This window comes from Sander lucioperca, chromosome 9 (genome assembly GCF_008315115.2).
Source record: "Sander lucioperca isolate FBNREF2018 chromosome 9, SLUC_FBN_1.2, whole genome shotgun sequence".
Classification (NCBI taxonomy): domain Eukaryota; kingdom Metazoa; phylum Chordata; class Actinopteri; order Perciformes; family Percidae; genus Sander; species Sander lucioperca.
The window spans coordinates 22,394,734-22,413,621 of NC_050181.1; the positions used below are offsets into that span (position 1 = coordinate 22,394,734).

At 39.6% G+C, this 18,888-nt stretch overlaps 3 protein-coding genes and 6 non-coding genes across 14 annotated transcripts in view; 3 read left to right on the forward strand and 6 right to left on the reverse strand.

The window, feature by feature from the left end:
* The window catches only part of pdca (phosducin a), a 44,823-nt gene extending 35,456 nt beyond the window's left edge, over positions 1–9,367 (reverse strand). The window contains exon 1 of the mRNA XM_036005232.1: positions 9,347–9,367. The gene's annotated coding sequence lies outside the window, so the exon portion shown is untranslated. The remainder of the gene's footprint in view (positions 1–9,346) is intronic.
* LOC116057744 (kinesin-associated protein 3-like) overlaps positions 1–9,418 on the reverse strand; it is a 60,130-nt gene extending 50,712 nt beyond the window's left edge. For both annotated transcript variants that reach the window (XR_004898305.1, XM_031310341.2), the window contains exon 1: positions 9,347–9,418. Coding sequence is in view for 1 of the 2 variants with exons in the window: in XM_031310341.2 (XP_031166201.1) it covers positions 9,347–9,390 (44 nt within the window). In the remaining variant the exon portion in view is untranslated. The remainder of the gene's footprint in view (positions 1–9,346) is intronic.
* Positions 3,731–3,804, reverse strand: trnan-guu. The gene has a single exon. It is a non-coding gene; the product is annotated as a tRNA-Asn (tRNA).
* On the reverse strand, positions 4,752–4,825 carry trnan-guu. Its single transcript has one exon. It is a non-coding gene; the product is annotated as a tRNA-Asn (tRNA).
* trnan-guu lies at positions 7,807–7,880 on the reverse strand. The gene has a single exon. It is a non-coding gene; the product is annotated as a tRNA-Asn (tRNA).
* On the forward strand, positions 8,097–8,169 carry trnak-cuu. The gene has a single exon. It is a non-coding gene; the product is annotated as a tRNA-Lys (tRNA).
* trnav-aac lies at positions 8,841–8,913 on the reverse strand. The gene has a single exon. It is a non-coding gene; the product is annotated as a tRNA-Val (tRNA).
* Positions 9,021–9,092, forward strand: trnag-ucc. Its single transcript has one exon. It is a non-coding gene; the product is annotated as a tRNA-Gly (tRNA).
* A 2,374-nt stretch (positions 9,419–11,792) lies between the features above and the next one.
* rab36 (RAB36, member RAS oncogene family) lies at positions 11,793–17,742 on the forward strand. Of its 5 annotated transcripts, XR_004898307.1 has the most exons (12): positions 11,803–12,043; positions 12,642–12,725; positions 14,355–14,446; positions 14,628–14,702; positions 15,378–15,479; positions 15,577–15,641; positions 15,760–15,811; positions 16,751–16,832; positions 16,936–17,026; positions 17,144–17,257; positions 17,349–17,615; positions 17,660–17,742. XR_004898307.1 is itself a non-coding variant. In XM_031310344.2 (11 exons), exons 2-11 carry the CDS (start codon positions 12,648–12,650, stop codon positions 17,408–17,410), a joined length of 813 nt encoding a protein of 270 aa, XP_031166204.1. In that variant the 5' UTR covers positions 11,793–11,901; positions 12,642–12,647; the 3' UTR covers positions 17,411–17,742. The 5 variants fall into 5 exon arrangements, 4 of the variants coding, with proteins under 4 accessions (XP_031166204.1, XP_031166206.1, XP_031166205.1 ...); XM_031310344.2 differs by having other exon boundaries at positions 11,793–11,901; positions 17,349–17,742; XM_031310346.2 differs by having other exon boundaries at positions 17,349–17,742.
* The last annotated feature ends 1,146 nt before the right edge of the window (positions 17,743–18,888 follow it).

An 18,888-nucleotide genomic window follows, 5' to 3' on the forward strand; every position in this document is an offset into this window, starting at 1 on the left:
GCTTGATGCGGAAAAAGCCTTCGATAGGGTCGAGCATGAATACCTATGGAAAGTGCTTAACCGTTTTGGAATAGGCAGCTACTTCCTTAGTTGGATTAAAATCTTATATTACGATTCAAGGGCTTCAGTAATGACCAACTATAGGGTTTCAGATCAGTTCTCTCTTTCCAGAGGTACAAGACAGGGATGTCCTCTGTCCCCTCTTCTTTTCGTACTGGCCATTGAACCTTTAGCAATCGCGATTAGAAGCAACAGTGGGATAACTGGTATAAAAATTAATATTGAAAATAAAATAGGATTATTTACCGATGATATAGTTCTATTTCTGACAGACTTGAAACAATCTATACCTACTCTGTTAAATTTAATAGGAATGTATGGCAGCTTCTCAGGTTATAAGGTTAATGCTTCTAAGTCTACAATCCTTTTTCTGAAAAGAACTGAGAGATTGTGTCCTCCACTATGTACACCTTTTAGGAATATTGTGGATAGCTTTACATACCTTGGTGTTAAAATCACACCTACAATAGAATCCATGGTATCTACTAATTATAATCCTGTGGCCGAGTCAGTAGTAGAATCTATTAACAGATGGAAATCTTTACCACTCTCTATGATTGGACGTATTAATGTCCTGAAGATGAATATTCTCCCTAGGTTCCTGTATCTTTTTCAATCGATCCCACTAGCTCCCCCTCTTAATTTCTTTGTTAAAATGAAACAACTTTTCCGTAATTACATTTGGAACAGTAGACGCTCAAGACTGCGTATGACCCTGTTGTACTTACCATATGACAGAGGTGGGTTAAAGCTCCCTTTCCTCCAGGGATACTATTGGGCGGCCCAACTAAGAGCAGCCTCATATTGGTTTGAACACCAGTCACCGCTACACTGGATAAGGATGGAGGAAATCACAACTTCTAAAATCCCCTTATACCTCTACCTTTATTCAGCAAACTTATCCACTCTGAAAAAACACACTGCAAACCCCTTTGTTAAAAACACACTGATAGTATGGCATGAGGTGTTAAGTTACCTTGGGGACAATGCTCCTTTATCCCAATTCTCACCTATCTGGGGGAACAGAAGCTTCACACCAGGTACTAATGACTTTGGTTTTAAGCTATGGGCAGACAGAGGTATCAGTAAAATCTCAGATCTGTATGAGAATGATATTCTTTTAAATTTTAATGAGATTAAGCAAAAGTTTAGTATTGATTCTAAACATTTTTTCAAGTATCTTCAGATAAGGAGCTTCTTAACAAAGACGCAGAACTCTGTAAATCTTCCCTGTCTAAATTCTTTAGAAAAGACAGTTCTGAACCATAATGGATCAGCTGGACTAATCACAAAATTCTATCAGATCATCATAGCTGCATCAGAGAATCCTCAGAGGATAAAAGATTAGCATGGTGTTCAGATCTTACGGAAGGAATCACTGTAGAAGAATGACAGGATATATGTTTTCAGGGCCAAATACAAACAATAAATACAAGGTTCAAACTCCTCCAGTATAAATGGGTGATGAGAACATACATTACCCCAGGGTTGCTACATCGCATCCACCCTAATACACCGGACACTTGTGTCAAGTGCGGTATACAGAAGGGTAGTTTGTTCCACTGCCTCTGGGAATGCACCCTCATTCAAGAATTTTGGAAAGAGATAATTGCAATTGTATCTATGTTTATTAATGAACAACTTCCATTGTGTCCCAAACTTTGTATTTTTGGATGTTTCCCAGCTAGCTGTACACTAAGCAATAGCAGGAAACAGATGGTTATATTTTGTCTCCTTGAAGCTAAACATAAAATTGCCCTGTCATGGAAATCGGTTCATAGACCAAGCAAGCAAAGCTGGATTGAAGGGCTACTGCAATACCTTGCCCTAGAGAAGCTTACATATGTTGTTAAAGGGAAATATAACACCTTTGTTAAGATTTGGGGTTCATTTATGCAATTTCTGGAGGGGGGGGAATTTCATTGCGGCTTTGTAGTCTACTGTCTCTAAACATTTATTTATTTATTTTTTATGTCCATCTGTGCATGTACACGTTTGTCACTCCTTAGAATTATTATTATTATTTTTCTTTTATTTTATTTATTTTTTTCTTTTTTCTTTTTCTTTTCCTTAAACACCATGATGGGAGTCAGGGTGTTACCATAACAGATAAGCATACCACTAACATCTCTACATTTAGAATATCCGCAAATGCCTATTTGTACTTATTGATGTGCCGTGTTCTGCTCTGTTTTGTGTCTTTGTATTCTAATTGAAAAATCAATAAAAACATTTGTCAAAAAAAACTGCGGAATGGATTTCCTGAGCGGGGGCGTGTCTCATAACTCTGTGTCTCATTGAGCCGCGCCTCTGTTCAGTAAATCCATTCCACAGTTTGCAGCCAGCTAGCAGACTAGCCGGCAGGAATCACCTGTGGAGTCATTTCAGCAGACAACGTTAAAGCGCAGGCTAGAGGTCGACCGATTTATCGGCCGGCCGATTAATCGGCCGATTTTTGGCCTTTTTTAACATAATCGGCATCGGCCAATATCCCAGTATATCAAGCCGATCCGCATCTGCGGGCAGCCTAGTGTTTTGTACTAACCGTACAAAACACCGCGGCCACACCGCTGTGGAAGCTCCCCGAATATCATTTATCAGAGTCTGGTTGTTACCCCTGTCCGTGGCAGTCTCATCCACTCCTATAACGGAGCTAACTGGAGCTAGCTAACCGCTAACGGAGCTAACCGCTAACGGAACTAATCGTTGCTAACAGAGCCTTCAGTCCTCCGTGGCTGTATCCATTAACTGCATCTATGGACTTGAGCACGAATAAAACCCTTAATTTTATTAAATTGGCTGAACGAGTTTTAAATTACAACTAAGAGTTGCTTGAATGACAGAAATGTGCTCAGATAAGATCCTAATGAGGTCAACAGGACATGTAACAGTAGGGTCCCCAAAACACAGATAAAACACTTCAACAAATGAACAATGATCTAACAAACCAGGTGAACAAGAACTGACTTCAGAGAGCCCTAGTCTTATGTGATTCAACAGGAGTTAGGAGGAAATAGTGTTGAGATTAATAATAACATGTCACTTTCTGTGAAGCAGATTTGTATTCTCAGAAGTTTAATGCTGCTAAGTGCACTAAACTTTATTTTTTTCATTTAAAAGTTTGACAAAGTTTATTTTCTTCTTACCTGTTTCGTTTCATACGTTATTTATACAATATACAGTATGTTTTTACATTACATTTTTAATTGAAGTATACAAGTGTAGATTGGTGAAGTGTTCAATAAATTTTTTTGTTGAGAAATTCTGTGTATATTAGTGTTACATTTTATCTTTCAAATAGAGGTTTAAAAACAAGCACATATCGGCCAAAATAAATCGGCAGCATTAATCGGCCATCGGCTGACCCTGATTTCTAAAGATCAGCATCGGCATCGGCATCGGCCAGAGAAAAACCATATCGGTCGACCTCTAGCGCAGACATGCTCATGGATATGGGATATCTCCGCAGGTTGGATCGGGAAAATCCGATACGTGAATTACGCTGGTATCGGTCCCTATAACGATACTGGATCGGATCGGCCCCATCCCTAATAAAAAGTATATATCTCATGAAGGGTTCATGCAATTTTTACAATATTTGAAGGGTACAATCTAGAGTCCACGGCCACAATGTTATACTGATTGGTCAAAATGCAGGTGCAAAACCACTCGTCCCTGGGTGGGCTCGAACCACCATCCTTTCGGTTAACAGCCGAACGCGCTAACCAATTGCGCCACAGAGACTACACTAACATGTCAGTGTGTTCAATTTTTTTTTTTTTTTTTCCCAAAACAGCAGTTGACACCAGTATTGATTTTTGCAAATTTCCCTCAAATCCAACATGTATTAATCAGTCCCGCCAAGATTTTGCGGCATTTTTTTTTAGTTAGTTGCGGCTTAAAATGCCTGATTTTGCGGCAGCTTTTCTAAAGCTTTTCTTTTGTATTTTTGTTTCGATGAAAATGCGAGACAGTAAAAATTGCAAAACATTGCTATTTTTGAGGCTTAAAATGCACTCGATGCACGAACTCCTTGTTGGGTTTTCGCCCGATCTGCCTCAAACTTTGCATATATCATCTTCAGATGGACATGACAAAAAGTAACAAAAACTATTTTGCTTGATTGAAAAATGTGTAATTTATGAATAGCTAGCGACCAAATCCAAAGTAAATGCTATCAATGCAAAAAAAAAAACAACTTTAGATTCTTGTTGACCATGCCACTCTGAGGCTCTGGACCATATTTGGCAAACACTGGACATTAGGGGGCGCTATTAATATAAAAAGTATATATCTCATAAAGGGTTCATGCGAGTATAATCTAGAGTCCACGGCTACAATGCATGGTTTCCCAAAGCACTTTGTAGCTTAGGCGGCCGCCTTAGCAACACACGCCTGCCGCTACACTGTTGCAAGTGTGTTTACACTTTTCAAAACTCCACGCAGACGGCGTATATGACGGCGTGGTGAAAGCTGTCACGGTTAGACTTCCTCTGTTACAGGCAGGCACCACTGTGTTCACTATGCCCTATTGAGTGAGTGACAGGCTGAGGTTGTCAGGTCCCCCCCCCCCCGGGTCTGACGGCAAACCCCACCATACCACCTTAACTAACAAATTTTCTGCGGGAAACCCTGCAATGTTTCACTGATTGGTCAAAATGGGAGTGGCCTTTTGCAAGTGCAAAAGCACTCGTCCCTGGGTGGGCTCGAACCACCATCCTTTCGGTTAACAGCCGAACGCGCTAACCAATTGCGCCACAGAGACTGTAACCTGTAAGTGTGTTCAATTGTTTTTTTTGTGAAAAGCAGTTGAAATCCAACATGTATTAGTCATTCCCGCCAAGATTTTGCAGGCTTTTTTTGAGTTAGTCTCATCTTCAAATCAGAAACAAAGACATGAATTTGGCGAAGTATGTGTGTTACATCAACCAGTTCGCTCTCCTGCTTATACGTTAGTCCATTATATTACTGAAGACTTCCACCTCTTTGGTATCTCAATGAAGACAACCTGTCTGCTTAACGACGGACAACTCGTCAAATACAGTGAAGGCAGCACAGCTGAACGAGTGGACCAGGCCCCAGTGTTTGGGACACAGATTACATCTTGCCAATGGTAAGTTACAGTTTTTCTCAATTGCTAAAACATTAAACCCTATTGTCTGAACCAAATGCTCAGTTGCCTGAACCCACTGATTGAATCAATCACTCTTTTGGCAAAACCATAAGCACTTTTCACCTGTTTAGACATAACTTGCCAACACATTTTCATTGTGATGCACCCGTGCTGCATAATGGTGAGCACAGGTGACAAAAGTCAAACACAATTAAAGCACAGGTGTCACCACTTGAACACACCAACTCAAAATTGATCACACTTGTGGGTAATGATGTGAGGGAACATATAAGCCAGTTCAGAGAGCACTGGTTTGTGAGGCCCTACAATGGATAGAAATCTGAGAGGAAGAGTTTGTGTGAGAGGAGGTCGAGGTGGTCAGCGAAGACAAAGAACAGTAATATCTGATGAAATCAGAGCTACTGTGATTGACCATGTTCTTGTCCATGGTATGAGCCTGAGGGAGGCTGGACAAAGGGTACAACCAAACATCAGTAGATTCACTGTGTCCACCATAATCCGAAGATTTAGAGAAGAGAACAGGTAATTACCTTTTTTTGACATTATAGTACAGTATGTAAATGTTGACAGCAATTACTGTGACATACTATATACTGTACCACAGTATACTGTAAGTAAATGTTTCAGTACATGACTGTACCAATGTACTGTAGTATTGTAATGGAGGGTTGGTCTGTTTGTAGGCCTAGTATTCCATGTATATTTTTTGTAACTCTGTTCTCTTTTTCTAGAATTGAAAGACTATCACATGGGGGTGGGAGGACAGGTATGTTCTCCCCACACCAAGAGACCCTAATTGTTGATATGGTCCGTGAGAACAATGCCATTAAACTGAGTGAAATTCAGTAGATCATTGAGGACTATGTAAATTTTGAGGGTATCAACAGTCTCAGCCTCTCTACTGTTGATCGTGACCTCAAGCACAACAGACTGCGCATGAAACAGCTATACAGAGTGCCCTTTGATCGCAACTCAGACAGAGTCAAAGAGCAAAGATTCCAGTATGTACAGGTTGGCATATATCCAAACACATTCAATGTTGATTACTCTAAGTAGTGATTTACTGTAGTGGCCTAAATCACTTTTTCTGTATCCCTTACAAAACTATCCATTTCTACAGAGGGTTTTTCAACTGGATGCTATGGAAAGACCCCATGAATACATCTACATGGATGAAGCTGGGTTTAATCTCACTAAAAGGAGAAGGAGAGGCAGTAATGTGATTGGCCATTGTTGGTGTTCCTGGGCAGCGTGGTGGCAATGTCACATTATGTGCTGCCATCAGCAATCATGGGGTTGTCCACCATCATGCCAACCAGGGGCCCTACAACACTCCCCAGCTCCTCATTTTCCTCAATCACATGCGAGATGCTCTGTTAGGGCAGCAGGATGAGCATCCCATCTATGTTGTTGTTGTTGTTGTTGTTGTTTGGGACAATGAGTTTTCACAGAGCCCTCCAGGTTAGAGTGGTTCAATATGAACCAAGGTTTTATCAGTCTTTGCCTTCCACCGTACTCCCCTTTCCTAAACGCCATTGAGGAATTCTCCTCATGGCGGTGGAAGGTATATGAACGCCAACCTTACACCAGGGTAAATCTCCTGCAAGCCATGGAACTTGCCTGTGGTGACATAGGTGTGGAGGCATGCCAAGCTTGGATACGGCACGCCAGGGTTTTTTTTTCCCCGTTGCCTGGCCAGACAGAATGTGGCCTGTGATGTGGATGAAGTCCTGTGGCCTGACCCAATACGGAGACATGATGCTGTGGCTGAGTAATGCACTTATTTGTATATTTTTGTACTTTATTTTTACATGGGCTTACTGTACACAAGTGGCAAACGCATAAGATTTGTTTGTTTTTACAAGTGCTATGTGTAAATGCAAAAGATTTTTGACTTTTTGTACAAGTGCTAAATGCACAGGTTTTTTGTTTTGCAACATTCATTTAGCCTACAGTGAACAATACACATTTATTTCTCCAGCTTCATGTCCTGAGCATTGTTTTCTATTTTTCTACGTAGTGTTTAGTGACTATTCAGTAGTGTTTTTAATTTTGACTCGGGGCACGATTTGACAACAGTTCAGTTTTGAGCACACATTGAACTGTTTTGAGGTCAAGTTTGGTTTTGCAAGAAGAGTCTGAGGTTTTGTGAATGTAGCTTGAAAATTGGGTTTTGTGTTCACAGTTTAGAGAAAAGGAGAGCAGCTTTCAAGAAATGTCGTAGCAATCGAAACTGTTTTTTTTTTTGTGTGTGAGTGTAATGGTTAAACATTGTATCACACAACTGCAATTGTATGAGTTACACTATTTTTATTTAATTTTCCTCCAGAAAATGCAATCAAAGATGGTGTAGAGTATCAAGAGCGATAGGGCTGTGCAAGAAGTTGGTGGGGCACTTCTCCCACAGTTGGAGGAAAAAGGCAGCGCTCACTGAGGCACAGGAGCTTAAACTTCCTGAGCACTCGGAGCTTAAAAAATAATCGCATATTGAATCGCAATATTGGTGAAAAAAAATCTCAATTAGATTATTTTCAAAAATCGTTCAGCCCTATCATACGTTAAACTAATTAGTAAATTTTCATACAACATTCGACAAAAATACATAAAGTATCCGTCCCTGGGTGGGCTCGAACCACCAACCTTTCGGTTAACAGCCGAACGCGCTAACCAATTGCGCCACAGAGACAGTTATGCCTACCCCATCAGAAGGTGATTATGTATGTTGGGCAGAGAAGTCTAAGAACATCGAGAGAGAAAAAGATTACACTAAAAGCTATATGTAATATTTCTGCATTAAATTTCTGCATTAAAATGTTAAAATTTCTCTCAAAAGTATATAACACTAAAACAGGGGTACTGTTAGGGCAAGTACAAAAAAACACATTTTTTCATAGGAAATACAGCCCGGCTAGCTCAGTCGGTAGAGCATGAGACTCTTAATCTCAGGGTCGTGGGTTCGAGCCCCACGTTGGGCGCTAACTTTTTCTTTTTGGACTGTGTAAGATTTCCACAAATGCTGCTAAGAGAAAGCACAATTCCGTCCTGATTAATCTGTGATTTTCTTTCAATACTCTAAGGTTAAGCATACATTATATAACATTAAACACTTAACTGGCAATGCTCTAACAAGGTGTGATTTAGAAGCATACTAATCCATATGTCCACAACAATAGCAGGAACCATCCCCCCACACTGTTGACAACCATCAAATTGCCAACAACCAGAATGTGTATCAGTGCCGGTTAGTTAAGCCCTCGTTCACACCCCTCACCCGCTCTGACACAGACATTACACAACCAACTGCTTACCCCCCTACTGGCCACTCCCACCTGCATCCAGGATCTGTGTGTATGTATGTGTGTCAGCTATTTCAGAGACAGAGGAAATGGCTGGTGTAGTCTCAACAACCTGGAGCTGAATTTAGATTCCAACAACTATTACCATCAGGAAGAAGGTTCATAGTGCCTCTGGCTAAAAAGTCATTATACAACAAATCCTTCATTCCCAATGCAATACATATACAAAACTCATGCTACTAACACATCACACACACTCTGTCTTCAATCAAAAGAAAATGTTCTAACATGGTAACATATTTTTGAATCTTGAAACTTGAACTGTCACACTCCTACAAAAGAAAATTGTCTGTTTCCGCCCGGTTTCGAACCGGGGACCTTTCGCGTGTTAGGCGAACGTGATAACCACTACACTACGGAAACGCTTACATGCAAACCTTCTACAGAGTAATTAAATAGAATGAGGTATACTAACACACTTTCAACAGCGGCTACATCATAAAAAGGATTACGCAACACCCATGAAACAAGCGTTGGTGGTATAGTGGTTAGCATAGCTGCCTTCCAAGCAGTTGACCCGGGTTCGATTCCCGGCCAACGCATCGTTTTAACTCTGTTTACCGATTGAAATAAACCTCAAATCAAGTCGATCAAGTTAAGTGGGAGGCAAAAATCATGATTAGGATTAATATTAGACGAAGTAGACTACCCTGTCCCCTAATTTTGTGTCCTTAAGTATAAAAAAGAATAGTTAGGCAGAATAATGGCGCAACATTCCCACCTTGAACACTACTAGGAAATGTAGCACAAAAAACGTATTATTATCATTCAACTTGACCTCATAAGGATTACTCACACTTTAGATGCTTGCTGTTGGATGGAGTACTTTTGGAACTTCATCCCTCGCTGGGTTCAGCCAAAATATGCTATATTGGAATATACACATTCATGTTAGTATCCAGTTTCAGACAAACATTCATTCACAATCATTCACATATGGAACTCTTACTTTTCATTAGCAATTTTCACAAATGTTTGGCCAGGGCTCACTTGTAAAAGAGATTTTAATCTCAATGTGATTTTTTTCCCTGGTAAAATAAAGGTTAGAAAATGGACTGTGACTGTGATATTATGTTATATGTGATATTCTGTTCTCACGCAGATCGTGAATATCACATATAACATAATATCATAATATATCTTCTGCACAAGACCTATGTTGCAGGAAACACAGTAATAACACCTAACTATTTAATAATCACAACATATAATTCAAGCAATGCTTTAAATACAACACAATTGGTAATGTTCATGCACCAGCATTTTTGTAATTTTGTTCCAATTTAAATAACATTGTCCTAAAATTCAAGATCCAACCACAGTTCGACTGAATCGTTCACCCGGCGTCTTTGAAGCTCCATTAGGCTAATTAACTAAGTTTGGCTAATTAACGACGTTTGGCTAAATAACGGTAACGTTACCCAATACATCTTTACATCAAGATGCCATGCTGTTTTTTTGTTCAAATCCAAGTTCATAAATGCTTCTCTTTACAGGTCCAAATAAACCCTATATTTACCCGTTTTAGCTAAATTACAGTTTAACATATTTTAAAAAAAAAAATCCGAAATCATGCTTAACCCGTTTTATTCACCCTAACGTTACAAGTCGTTTTCAAGGGCGCAGGTGGTCTCCGGACAATCTGCTAACAAATTGGACCGAATTATAATTTTGAATGAATTCTCTTGAGAGGGCTTTGCCCGATGAGTTTCACTAATTTAGATGACTTCACTAAATTAGTCAAATTTCTTAACATTATGGCAAAGCTATTAAAACACATCGTCTGTTAGCTAGGTTAGCATGGTTTCTTCAGCCCTTGTGAAGGGCGCAGGTGGGCTCCGTACAAAATGCTAATAAATTGGTCGGAATCAAAACATTTGGAATTATACTCTTGAGAGATTATTTTAGATAATTTCCCTAAATCAAGCTTCTTAACATTAACATTAACAACACAGCAAAGCTATTCAAACACATCGCCCGTTTTCTAGCGTTAGCATGTCGCATTAGCGTTAGCTGAGGTTTGCTATTTAGAACGTGGTCACGTTAAGCTAAGCTAACGTTAGCGCAAAGTAAGGTTATCTTACCAACCTGTTCTCTTCATTCCCAAACTCGGTACACGTCCCAAACTCAAGTAAACTGGCAAAACATGTTTCTAAACACATATTATTGCTAAATAATACTAAAATGCAGCGTGTAGAGCCAGTTTAGACAAAGTAAGCTTCGGTTGACCTTCTCGACACACACCTCGCGTTAGCTCCTTGCGCTACTCGCCGCTCCCAGCATGCTCTCCACCGCCCGACTATATCACGCCACCGACACATGACTTGAGGTGCGTTCAGGTACTGGCGGTGTTTGCAATTTAAATAGGTGTATTACAACATCTTTATAAAGTATATTGTTATAACCAAGTATTAATTAAATCAGTAGGCCTACTGTCTCACTAAACTGAAGGTCAGGTATAAATTATTATTCTTCTGTTTGATATGCTAACGTTACCCACCTACTGGTCAGATAAATGTTTATTTCACACTGATAGCATTGATATCTCACTCACTGACATCATTGTAAAATTTAAAAGTTTGCATGATATAATAAATAGACTACATTTTGTTGTCAAAGTCATTTAAAGATGTTGGAAAACTGTTTGAAATTAGAAAAGCACAAATAAATAGATACTATAGTGCTAAGAGTTTGGATGTGGAAATGTCGTAAAGGTTAAAAGACAGATTGTAAACTCAAAACAGAGAACACAAAAGAAGAAATAATTAAAAATGTCATTAAGGATTTTTTTAACTGGATCACTTAACGGTGATTTTTCATTTATTATATACAGTTTAGAGTGTGCAAATATGTATTGAGACTGAAACTAAGCTTATTCAATTAGCAAGAGTGGTTGGTGTTTTTGCAGAATAAAATGCCCGAGCCTTTAAAAATAGTGGATGCACTAGATGTGGCTTTAATCCACATCTAAATAAGGATGCCAACACATTATGCTGTAGGACTCTAAGGACAGTTGGCAGGAGAGAAGAGTTGGCTATTAAGTTTGAAATAAATGTTGTCAAATAATTAATGCACAGTGAACAGGTTAATCCTGCTTTTGATGTTAGTGTATGTCTGGATGTTATATTACTTTTGTTTTGCGTTGATAGGGATTTGTCGGGCCCCTGACCCTGTATAGAATAATATATCCATGATATAGGCCCATAGGCCCCACTTCATCACGTGACACAGGCACTACATTATGGTTGACATGGAAACGAGCTCCTCATCAAACAAATGTCCGGGCTTGCAACTGCAGCAAGCGAGACGCGCAAAGTAACCGAGGAGATTTTTGGCGTAATTTAATCTGAGGTGAGTACAAGCCATTCACAGTCTTCGTGATTTGAACCACGGTGTAACAGAGCGCCATTTTGAGAAGAAAAAAGCCGACAACTGTGAAATAACAGTAGTGCAATTGGTTGTGGTATCTGCCTGTCGCCGCCTGTCTGTCACGGTAAGCTAAACAAAATGTGACTTCCGTTCAGGACCTTCAAACTAAAACCGTAAATCATTGCTTAGAGTGTAATGCAGTTGTTGGGATAGGAGGGGCAGGGGGGAGGGAATACAAAAACACAGAATATCAATACACAACATAATTGGTAATAAAGACTGCACGTATAGGGCGAGAACCATAGCTGAGAGCATGCTTTCATCATTTTTATCCGACTTTTGCCAGTGTGTTTTTGTTTTGAAGACTAAGTCACATTACTTCCGGCCTTGTACTTGGTTACTTTACAATGCAGAAGCCGCACTAGCATCTTCTTAAACTACAGCCTGAAAAATAGCAGTGTTTGGATGTTGTCACTGATGAACACTAGCAACCACCTTTTATTTGATTGTCTGCCACACACACATTGTACTTTATGTAGATGTACGTAATGAAGCTAAATGAGACTCAGAATTTGGGACCTGGCGCTCTAATCTAAACGCTGTATTTGGTTCAGAGAACATATTATGACCTTTGTAAAAATGCCCAAACAAATTGAAGGAGTGCTTGAGGTAAAGCTATTTATATAGGCATAAGGCTAACTTCTGTGTTCACTCCCTCACAGGTCGCCATGCAGGATAACAGGAATAGGATGATTCCGTTCCCTCCACCCATCAGCAGAGACAGAGTCATCAGGGAATTCCCAAAGGTAGGTCCCGTTTTTTCTATACATGTATTTTTTTTTTGTCCAATATACTGTGGTGATAATGGTCTGCTCCAGTTCAATACAGGTCAAAGAAAACCCTTGTATTTTACTGTGAGATTATTATGGTTAAAATGGTAGGAGCAGTAGGGCAGTCTAGAAGATGTTAATTTTATTGGATATGTGTGACTTATAACTGACTTTCTCAGATAGTGAAATCAGTGTCAGACCACAGCACTTAGGGTAATTCCCCTGTTGAAGTCAGCTCCCCAATCCCAGACTCAGTCAACATATGCTTCTGCCCTCTAAAGCCTCTCCAAATATTACATTAAGCACTTTATTTGGACAGGAATCTACAATGTTTAATAACTTCTTCTAATGGGGTGAACTCACAACTGTCAATCCCAAACCTTAGTGTTTCTATTCAAGTCTATATAACACATGCCAGTAACAGAATAGTTGGAAATATAAATTGTGTTGTTAAAATAGAATGTCTCACAACCTTTGATGCTCGCAGTACAATCCACATGTTTACATTATTTCTTTCATCACATATATGAAATTAGTCGTAAAGTTGCTAAGTGGTAGTAAATGTACAGTGTAGGTGTTAAGCCTAGTTTGTCTATGAACAAATGCTGCAGCTCATCAAGACCAAAGAAAGTTCTGGTGTCTTGCTTCTCAACTGCTGGGTACAGTTAAGGGAGGCATCAACGTCCCGGCCACGGTCTTGAAGCTAAGGCAGGAACGGTTAACTTCCGGTTTACAACTAGGCTTTGAGTTAGAGAGTGGTAGAGCTATTAGTCAGTGTGAACTTTAGTTTGTGTGATTTGTTACAATACTGTTATTGACAGGAGATCAGTAAGATTCATATTTATTTTTCAATAAAAATACAGATAAGGAAGATTAGATTATTTTCCCATATTGTTCAGCCCTAGTTTGACTCCTAATATATACAAAAAAAACTTTACTTACTTACTTACTTACTTATTAATGACTTTGGTGATCCCCTGACTTTTCATCTAGTGCTATCTTCAAATCAAAATGTTCTTTTCCTGTGATATCTCAACATCTACCAATCAACCTCTACCTACCTCAACCTATCAACGTCTACAGACATTCATGGTTTCCAGACAATGCATGCTATGCATGTAAACTTTGGTGATCCTCTTACTTTACCTCATGTGCCACCATTAGGTTGACATTTGTGGTTTTGAATGTCTTAACAATAAATGGATTGTCCTGAAATTTGGTACAAACTCAAGATGAATTTTAATAACTTTGGTGATCCCTTCACTTTTCATCTAGCTCCATCATCAGGTCAAACGCTTAGTTCGTCCACTACTTTGGTTTATGACTAAATACATGCAAAACTAATGACATCCCATCAGCTTCAGCTGTAGTTTGTGTTTATTATTAATACGTTAATGTTAACATTCTATCCACTAAACACGGTAAACATTATACCTGCCTAATAACATCTGCATGTTAGCATTGACATTGTGAGCATGTTAGCATTTAGCTCAACACCTAGAGCCTCTAGCATGGCTGTGGACTTAGTCTTGTTGTTATAACATGTATTCAGTGGCTTTGTGCAGAATAAATGACAGTAATATATGGTCCTCCTGTTCTTTTCAGTGGTACACGCCTAATGCGTCTCTGCAGCTGAAGAAAGACTGGGACATTCAGGCTAAAGCAGCCTGTAAAGATGGAGCCGACAGGCATCAGCCGTGAGTCTCCCGCTTTGGGTTAATGCATCATTCGTAGCTTTGCTTGAACATCACATGAAAAGCCTTTACAGATACCGTGTGTGTATGTGTCCAAGACAAATTTCCTTCGGGACAATAAAGTCAATCTTTTCTTTTCTTACATCTTACACTGATGTTAAAAAATCTGTTGTCTTCTTTAAAGGTGGGACCGACAGAAAATGTCAAAAGTGGTGGTTGTTGGAGACCTTAATGTGGGGAAGACCTGCCTCATTAATAGGTACTTTATCAACAATTAGCCAATTAAGACATAACCTGTATAACTGAGATGACAATATCAAAATCAGATCTGTTTTACTGTCCTGCAGAAAGTGGACGAGTTCTTCCGATCAGTGTTTCCCAACCTTTTTGGCAAGTGACCCCTTAAAGTAAAGCTATGTCTACCTGTGATCCTTCATCACAAGTTGCATACGTCTGTGGGTAGTGGCCAGTTCAATTGGAGAGTAATTTGTCCTTCTCGGGTTGTTTATTTGAATACTTTTAGGGGCCTAAAGATGTGAATATTATCCAGTTATTTACAAGCAAAGGGCAAAGACCAGAAAGATATATCACTAATGATGTGTCTCAGAAATGGTTTTTTTCTGCTTCAATGTCCTGCTATTCGTCTCACAATCAGATTTATCTTGTGACTTTATTGGAGGGTCTCGACAAGATCGGAATGGCTGGAAACCCTTGCTATAGCATTTATATAGACATTTAAGAGCATTTCTCTTGCCCATATTAAACACAGTTATCTGTTGGAACTGACTGATGGTACCGATAAGAAAAAAACAAACAAAAAGGAAACAGAATTACAGAATAGAACAGACCTAGGACTGTTTTAGTTTGTCTGAGTTCTAACCACCATGGACAAAAAGAAAAGAACAACAACTTGATGTGTTTATGCTGTTTTCAGGTTTTGTAAAGATGTATTTGAAAGAGACTACAAGGCCACCATAGGTGTAGACTTTGAGATTGAGAGGTTTGAGATATCTGGAGTACCTTTCTCCCTTCAGATGTGAGTAGTTTGGTTTTAAGTTATTCTGCATGTATGTAACTTTAGAGTACTTTCTGTTTTCGCCATTCATGCTTACTTTTTATTATTTTTTTTGTAGTTGGGATACTGCTGGCCAGGAAAAATTCAAATGCATCGCTTCTGCATACTACAGAGGTGCTCAGGGTAAGACGTTATTGTAATAACTAACTCTATAACTAACTCTGGGTCTGATGCTAGGTGAGCATGCATTTTTAGCTGGTGTTAAATAATAATACTGAAACTTCTTGTCCTTCTTTTCCAGTCATAATCACCGTCTTTGACATGGCAGACATAAAGTCCCTAGAGCATACACGGTAGGTCTGATTATAACATTATCATTGGGCTTATTCTACAGTTGTGGACAATAATAACCCAGGCCCACAACCTTTACTGTTTTGGTTCACTCTCACTGCTGTCATCAGCCATAGCAGGCAGCTAATTTTTTGGCAAACAAGCTCTGATTGACCCACTGTACACTACCTGCCTAGCACTAAACAGCAGACGGACAAAGTTGGAGACTAGCTGGTGAACATAGTGGAGCATTTAGCAGCTAAAGAGCCAGATATATTTCTAAGGGTTTGCTGGGGACAAAAATCAGAGCTATAGGAGAGGGAATATTGACCTTACACTCATTAAGTGGACAGAAACATGATTCCAAATGAATGCTGGTTGTTGCACTGCATGTTGCAAGACATCTGTGTCACAAAATAATCTGAACTCAAAGGTCCACTTACTACCTTTCTAACTGCATCTCACAATGACACTTAAGCCAGCGAATGGTGCCATCACATACTGTAATGTAGTAATGTAGCTACGTAGAGTGAAGATGCAAGATGCAACAAAAAGATCTGGTGAAGATGTATCACCATGCTAAGTCTAGGTGTAATATCTTGTATAGGTCAGACGTTTTTAGCCTGATAATCAGACTGAATAGGCATTTTGTTTTACTTTCATTCATATTTGAATCGCTGAACAAACAGGAGATGTGGGCAATGATTCAGAGATCTGGAACCAGGCTAAAAGTCTCATCAGATAGCCAAGAGATATTTGAGCAGTTGGTGTTGATCACTCTCCACAACCATTGATATCGCAGTATCAGTGATTTAAAAAACTGAATCAGCAACCCATCTTCAAAGACATGAAGAAATATATTTACATCCATCCAACATCCATTATTACCTATCTATCTAAAATCCACTGCAAGAGCATATTGTACTGTAAGATAATGTCAGAACTTTATTTTGTTTTCATAGGCAATGGTTAGCGGAGGCCATGAGCGAAAATGAGCCTGACTCCTGTTTTATCTTCTTGGTTGGCACTAAGAGTGACCTGCTGGTGATTATATTTTATATTTTTTATATATATATATATATATATATATATTGCAGATTTTCAGAAACACAATTTTCTTACATTACCCAACTGTCTTGTTCTTAAGCCCTTAGAAGAAAGACAGAGGACAGAAAAGGATGCCATCCAGATGGCAACAGAAATGCATGCAGAGTTTTGGGCTGTTTCAGCTAAAACGGGTAAAACCAAGAGCTCACACTTCAGTTCTGGATGGTACACAATGACAACATGAATACAATGATTCTGGGCAATGCAGACAGCCACTGTAAGAAACTGTTAATTTGTCTAATTTTCAGGGGAGAACGTGCAGGCGTTTTTCTTCAGAGTGGCAGCTTTGGCCTTCGAGAAGTGCGTACTGAAGGACATGGAGAATGGGGTCCCTGCTAGTATCGGACGTGGAAATAGTATCAGTAAGTAATGACTCTACTCCTAACAAGCAGAGATGTTAATAAAGGAAGCCTTGAGGGTCTACAAATCTACCCTCAATGTTTGTCTTGACAGAATCAGATCGTGTCAACCTGGATGAGACTGCGCCCCAAGACACGAAGAGAAGCTGCTGCTGATGAAAAGAGGAACTCTCAAAGTGAGCCGTTTAGGAGAGTGGAACCAGACAGATGCTCTATTCTGAGCTTCAGCTGCCGAAACAAAAGTGACTGACCATGTTCCACTGGTCTGAAATGTGCCTTAGGACATGTTCCATTGGGTTCCTTAAGTTATCAAAACTGCCATGTATTCTGACATTTGCAAAAGGTTCAACCAGTATGCGCTTCTGAAAGCCAATTGTTATTGGCTTGAAGCTGACAATAATGGACTCTTTTTTCTGATACTATATCTTATGAATTTGACCTTTTTTATGGGGTAGTTGTCAGTATTTTATTCTCAATATCATTTAGACCAGGGGTCACCAACCTTTTAGAAACTGAGAGCTACTTCATGGGGACTGAGTCATACGAAGGACTACCAGTTTGATACACTCTTCTGAAATAACTAATTTGCTCAGTTTGCCTTTAGTTATATATGATTATTAATGATTAATGATACTCATCTATGTGAAGACACTGATCAGGTTAATGATTTCTCATTATCAATATTACCAGCAATGACTTAACAAGGTGGGAAACAGATAATATCAATATTCAATTTTCATTTTTAGAACAGGCCTGAGGGCTACTCATGTGGTCCTTGGGGGCTACTTGGTGCCCGCGGGCACCGTGTTGGTGACCCCTGATTTAGACCATGGGAAACCCAAGATAAATTATTATACTATGGCAATAACAAATCTGACAAATCAGTGTGTCTCCTTAAAGGTCCCATGGCATGAAAATTTCACTTTATGAGTTTTTTTTAACATTAATATGAGTTCCCCCAGCCTGCCTATGGTCCTCCAGTGGCTAGAAATGGTGATAGGTGTAAACCGAGCCCTGGGTATCCTGCTCTGCCTTTGAGAAAATGAAAGCTCAGATGGGCCGATCTGGAATCTTCTCCTTAGGACGTCATAAGGAGGAAGGTTACCTCCCCTTTCTCTGCTTTGCCCGCCCATGAGAAAGAGAGAGACATCATGGCTTGAAAACAAGCGAAGCATGGCAGTTGGTCAAGGTGAAGCCGGTCTACGGAAAGCCTTTCCACTCCCTGTTTAGCCTCATTGTACCGATTTTGGTTGCAGTTCCACCAGAGTTCCACTGGGGGTGATCGCAGGTGAGTGCAAAATGAATGGGACCCTATGGAGCTAGACGGCTAAATTTGTCTCTTTCGCCTGAATGTCGTTGAGAAATCTCAGATTTGATTGTAGTTTTTGCAAGTTCAACCTGGATTATAGGTCGAAAGTTGAATGAACGAGGACTTATGTCCTTTTGATTTCTTACAGGTTAAGTTGTTGTTGCCCATAACACGCTAGCATTCTGCTAATGAATGCTGAATGGTCAGTGAAGGACTGATTGCGATCGGAGATCCCGCTTGACGGCATCCGAAGCAGAACCAGAATGTCAGAGTGAATATTTCGGCGTGGTCTTTAAAACATTAGCAAACCTCTTTCTAGCACAAC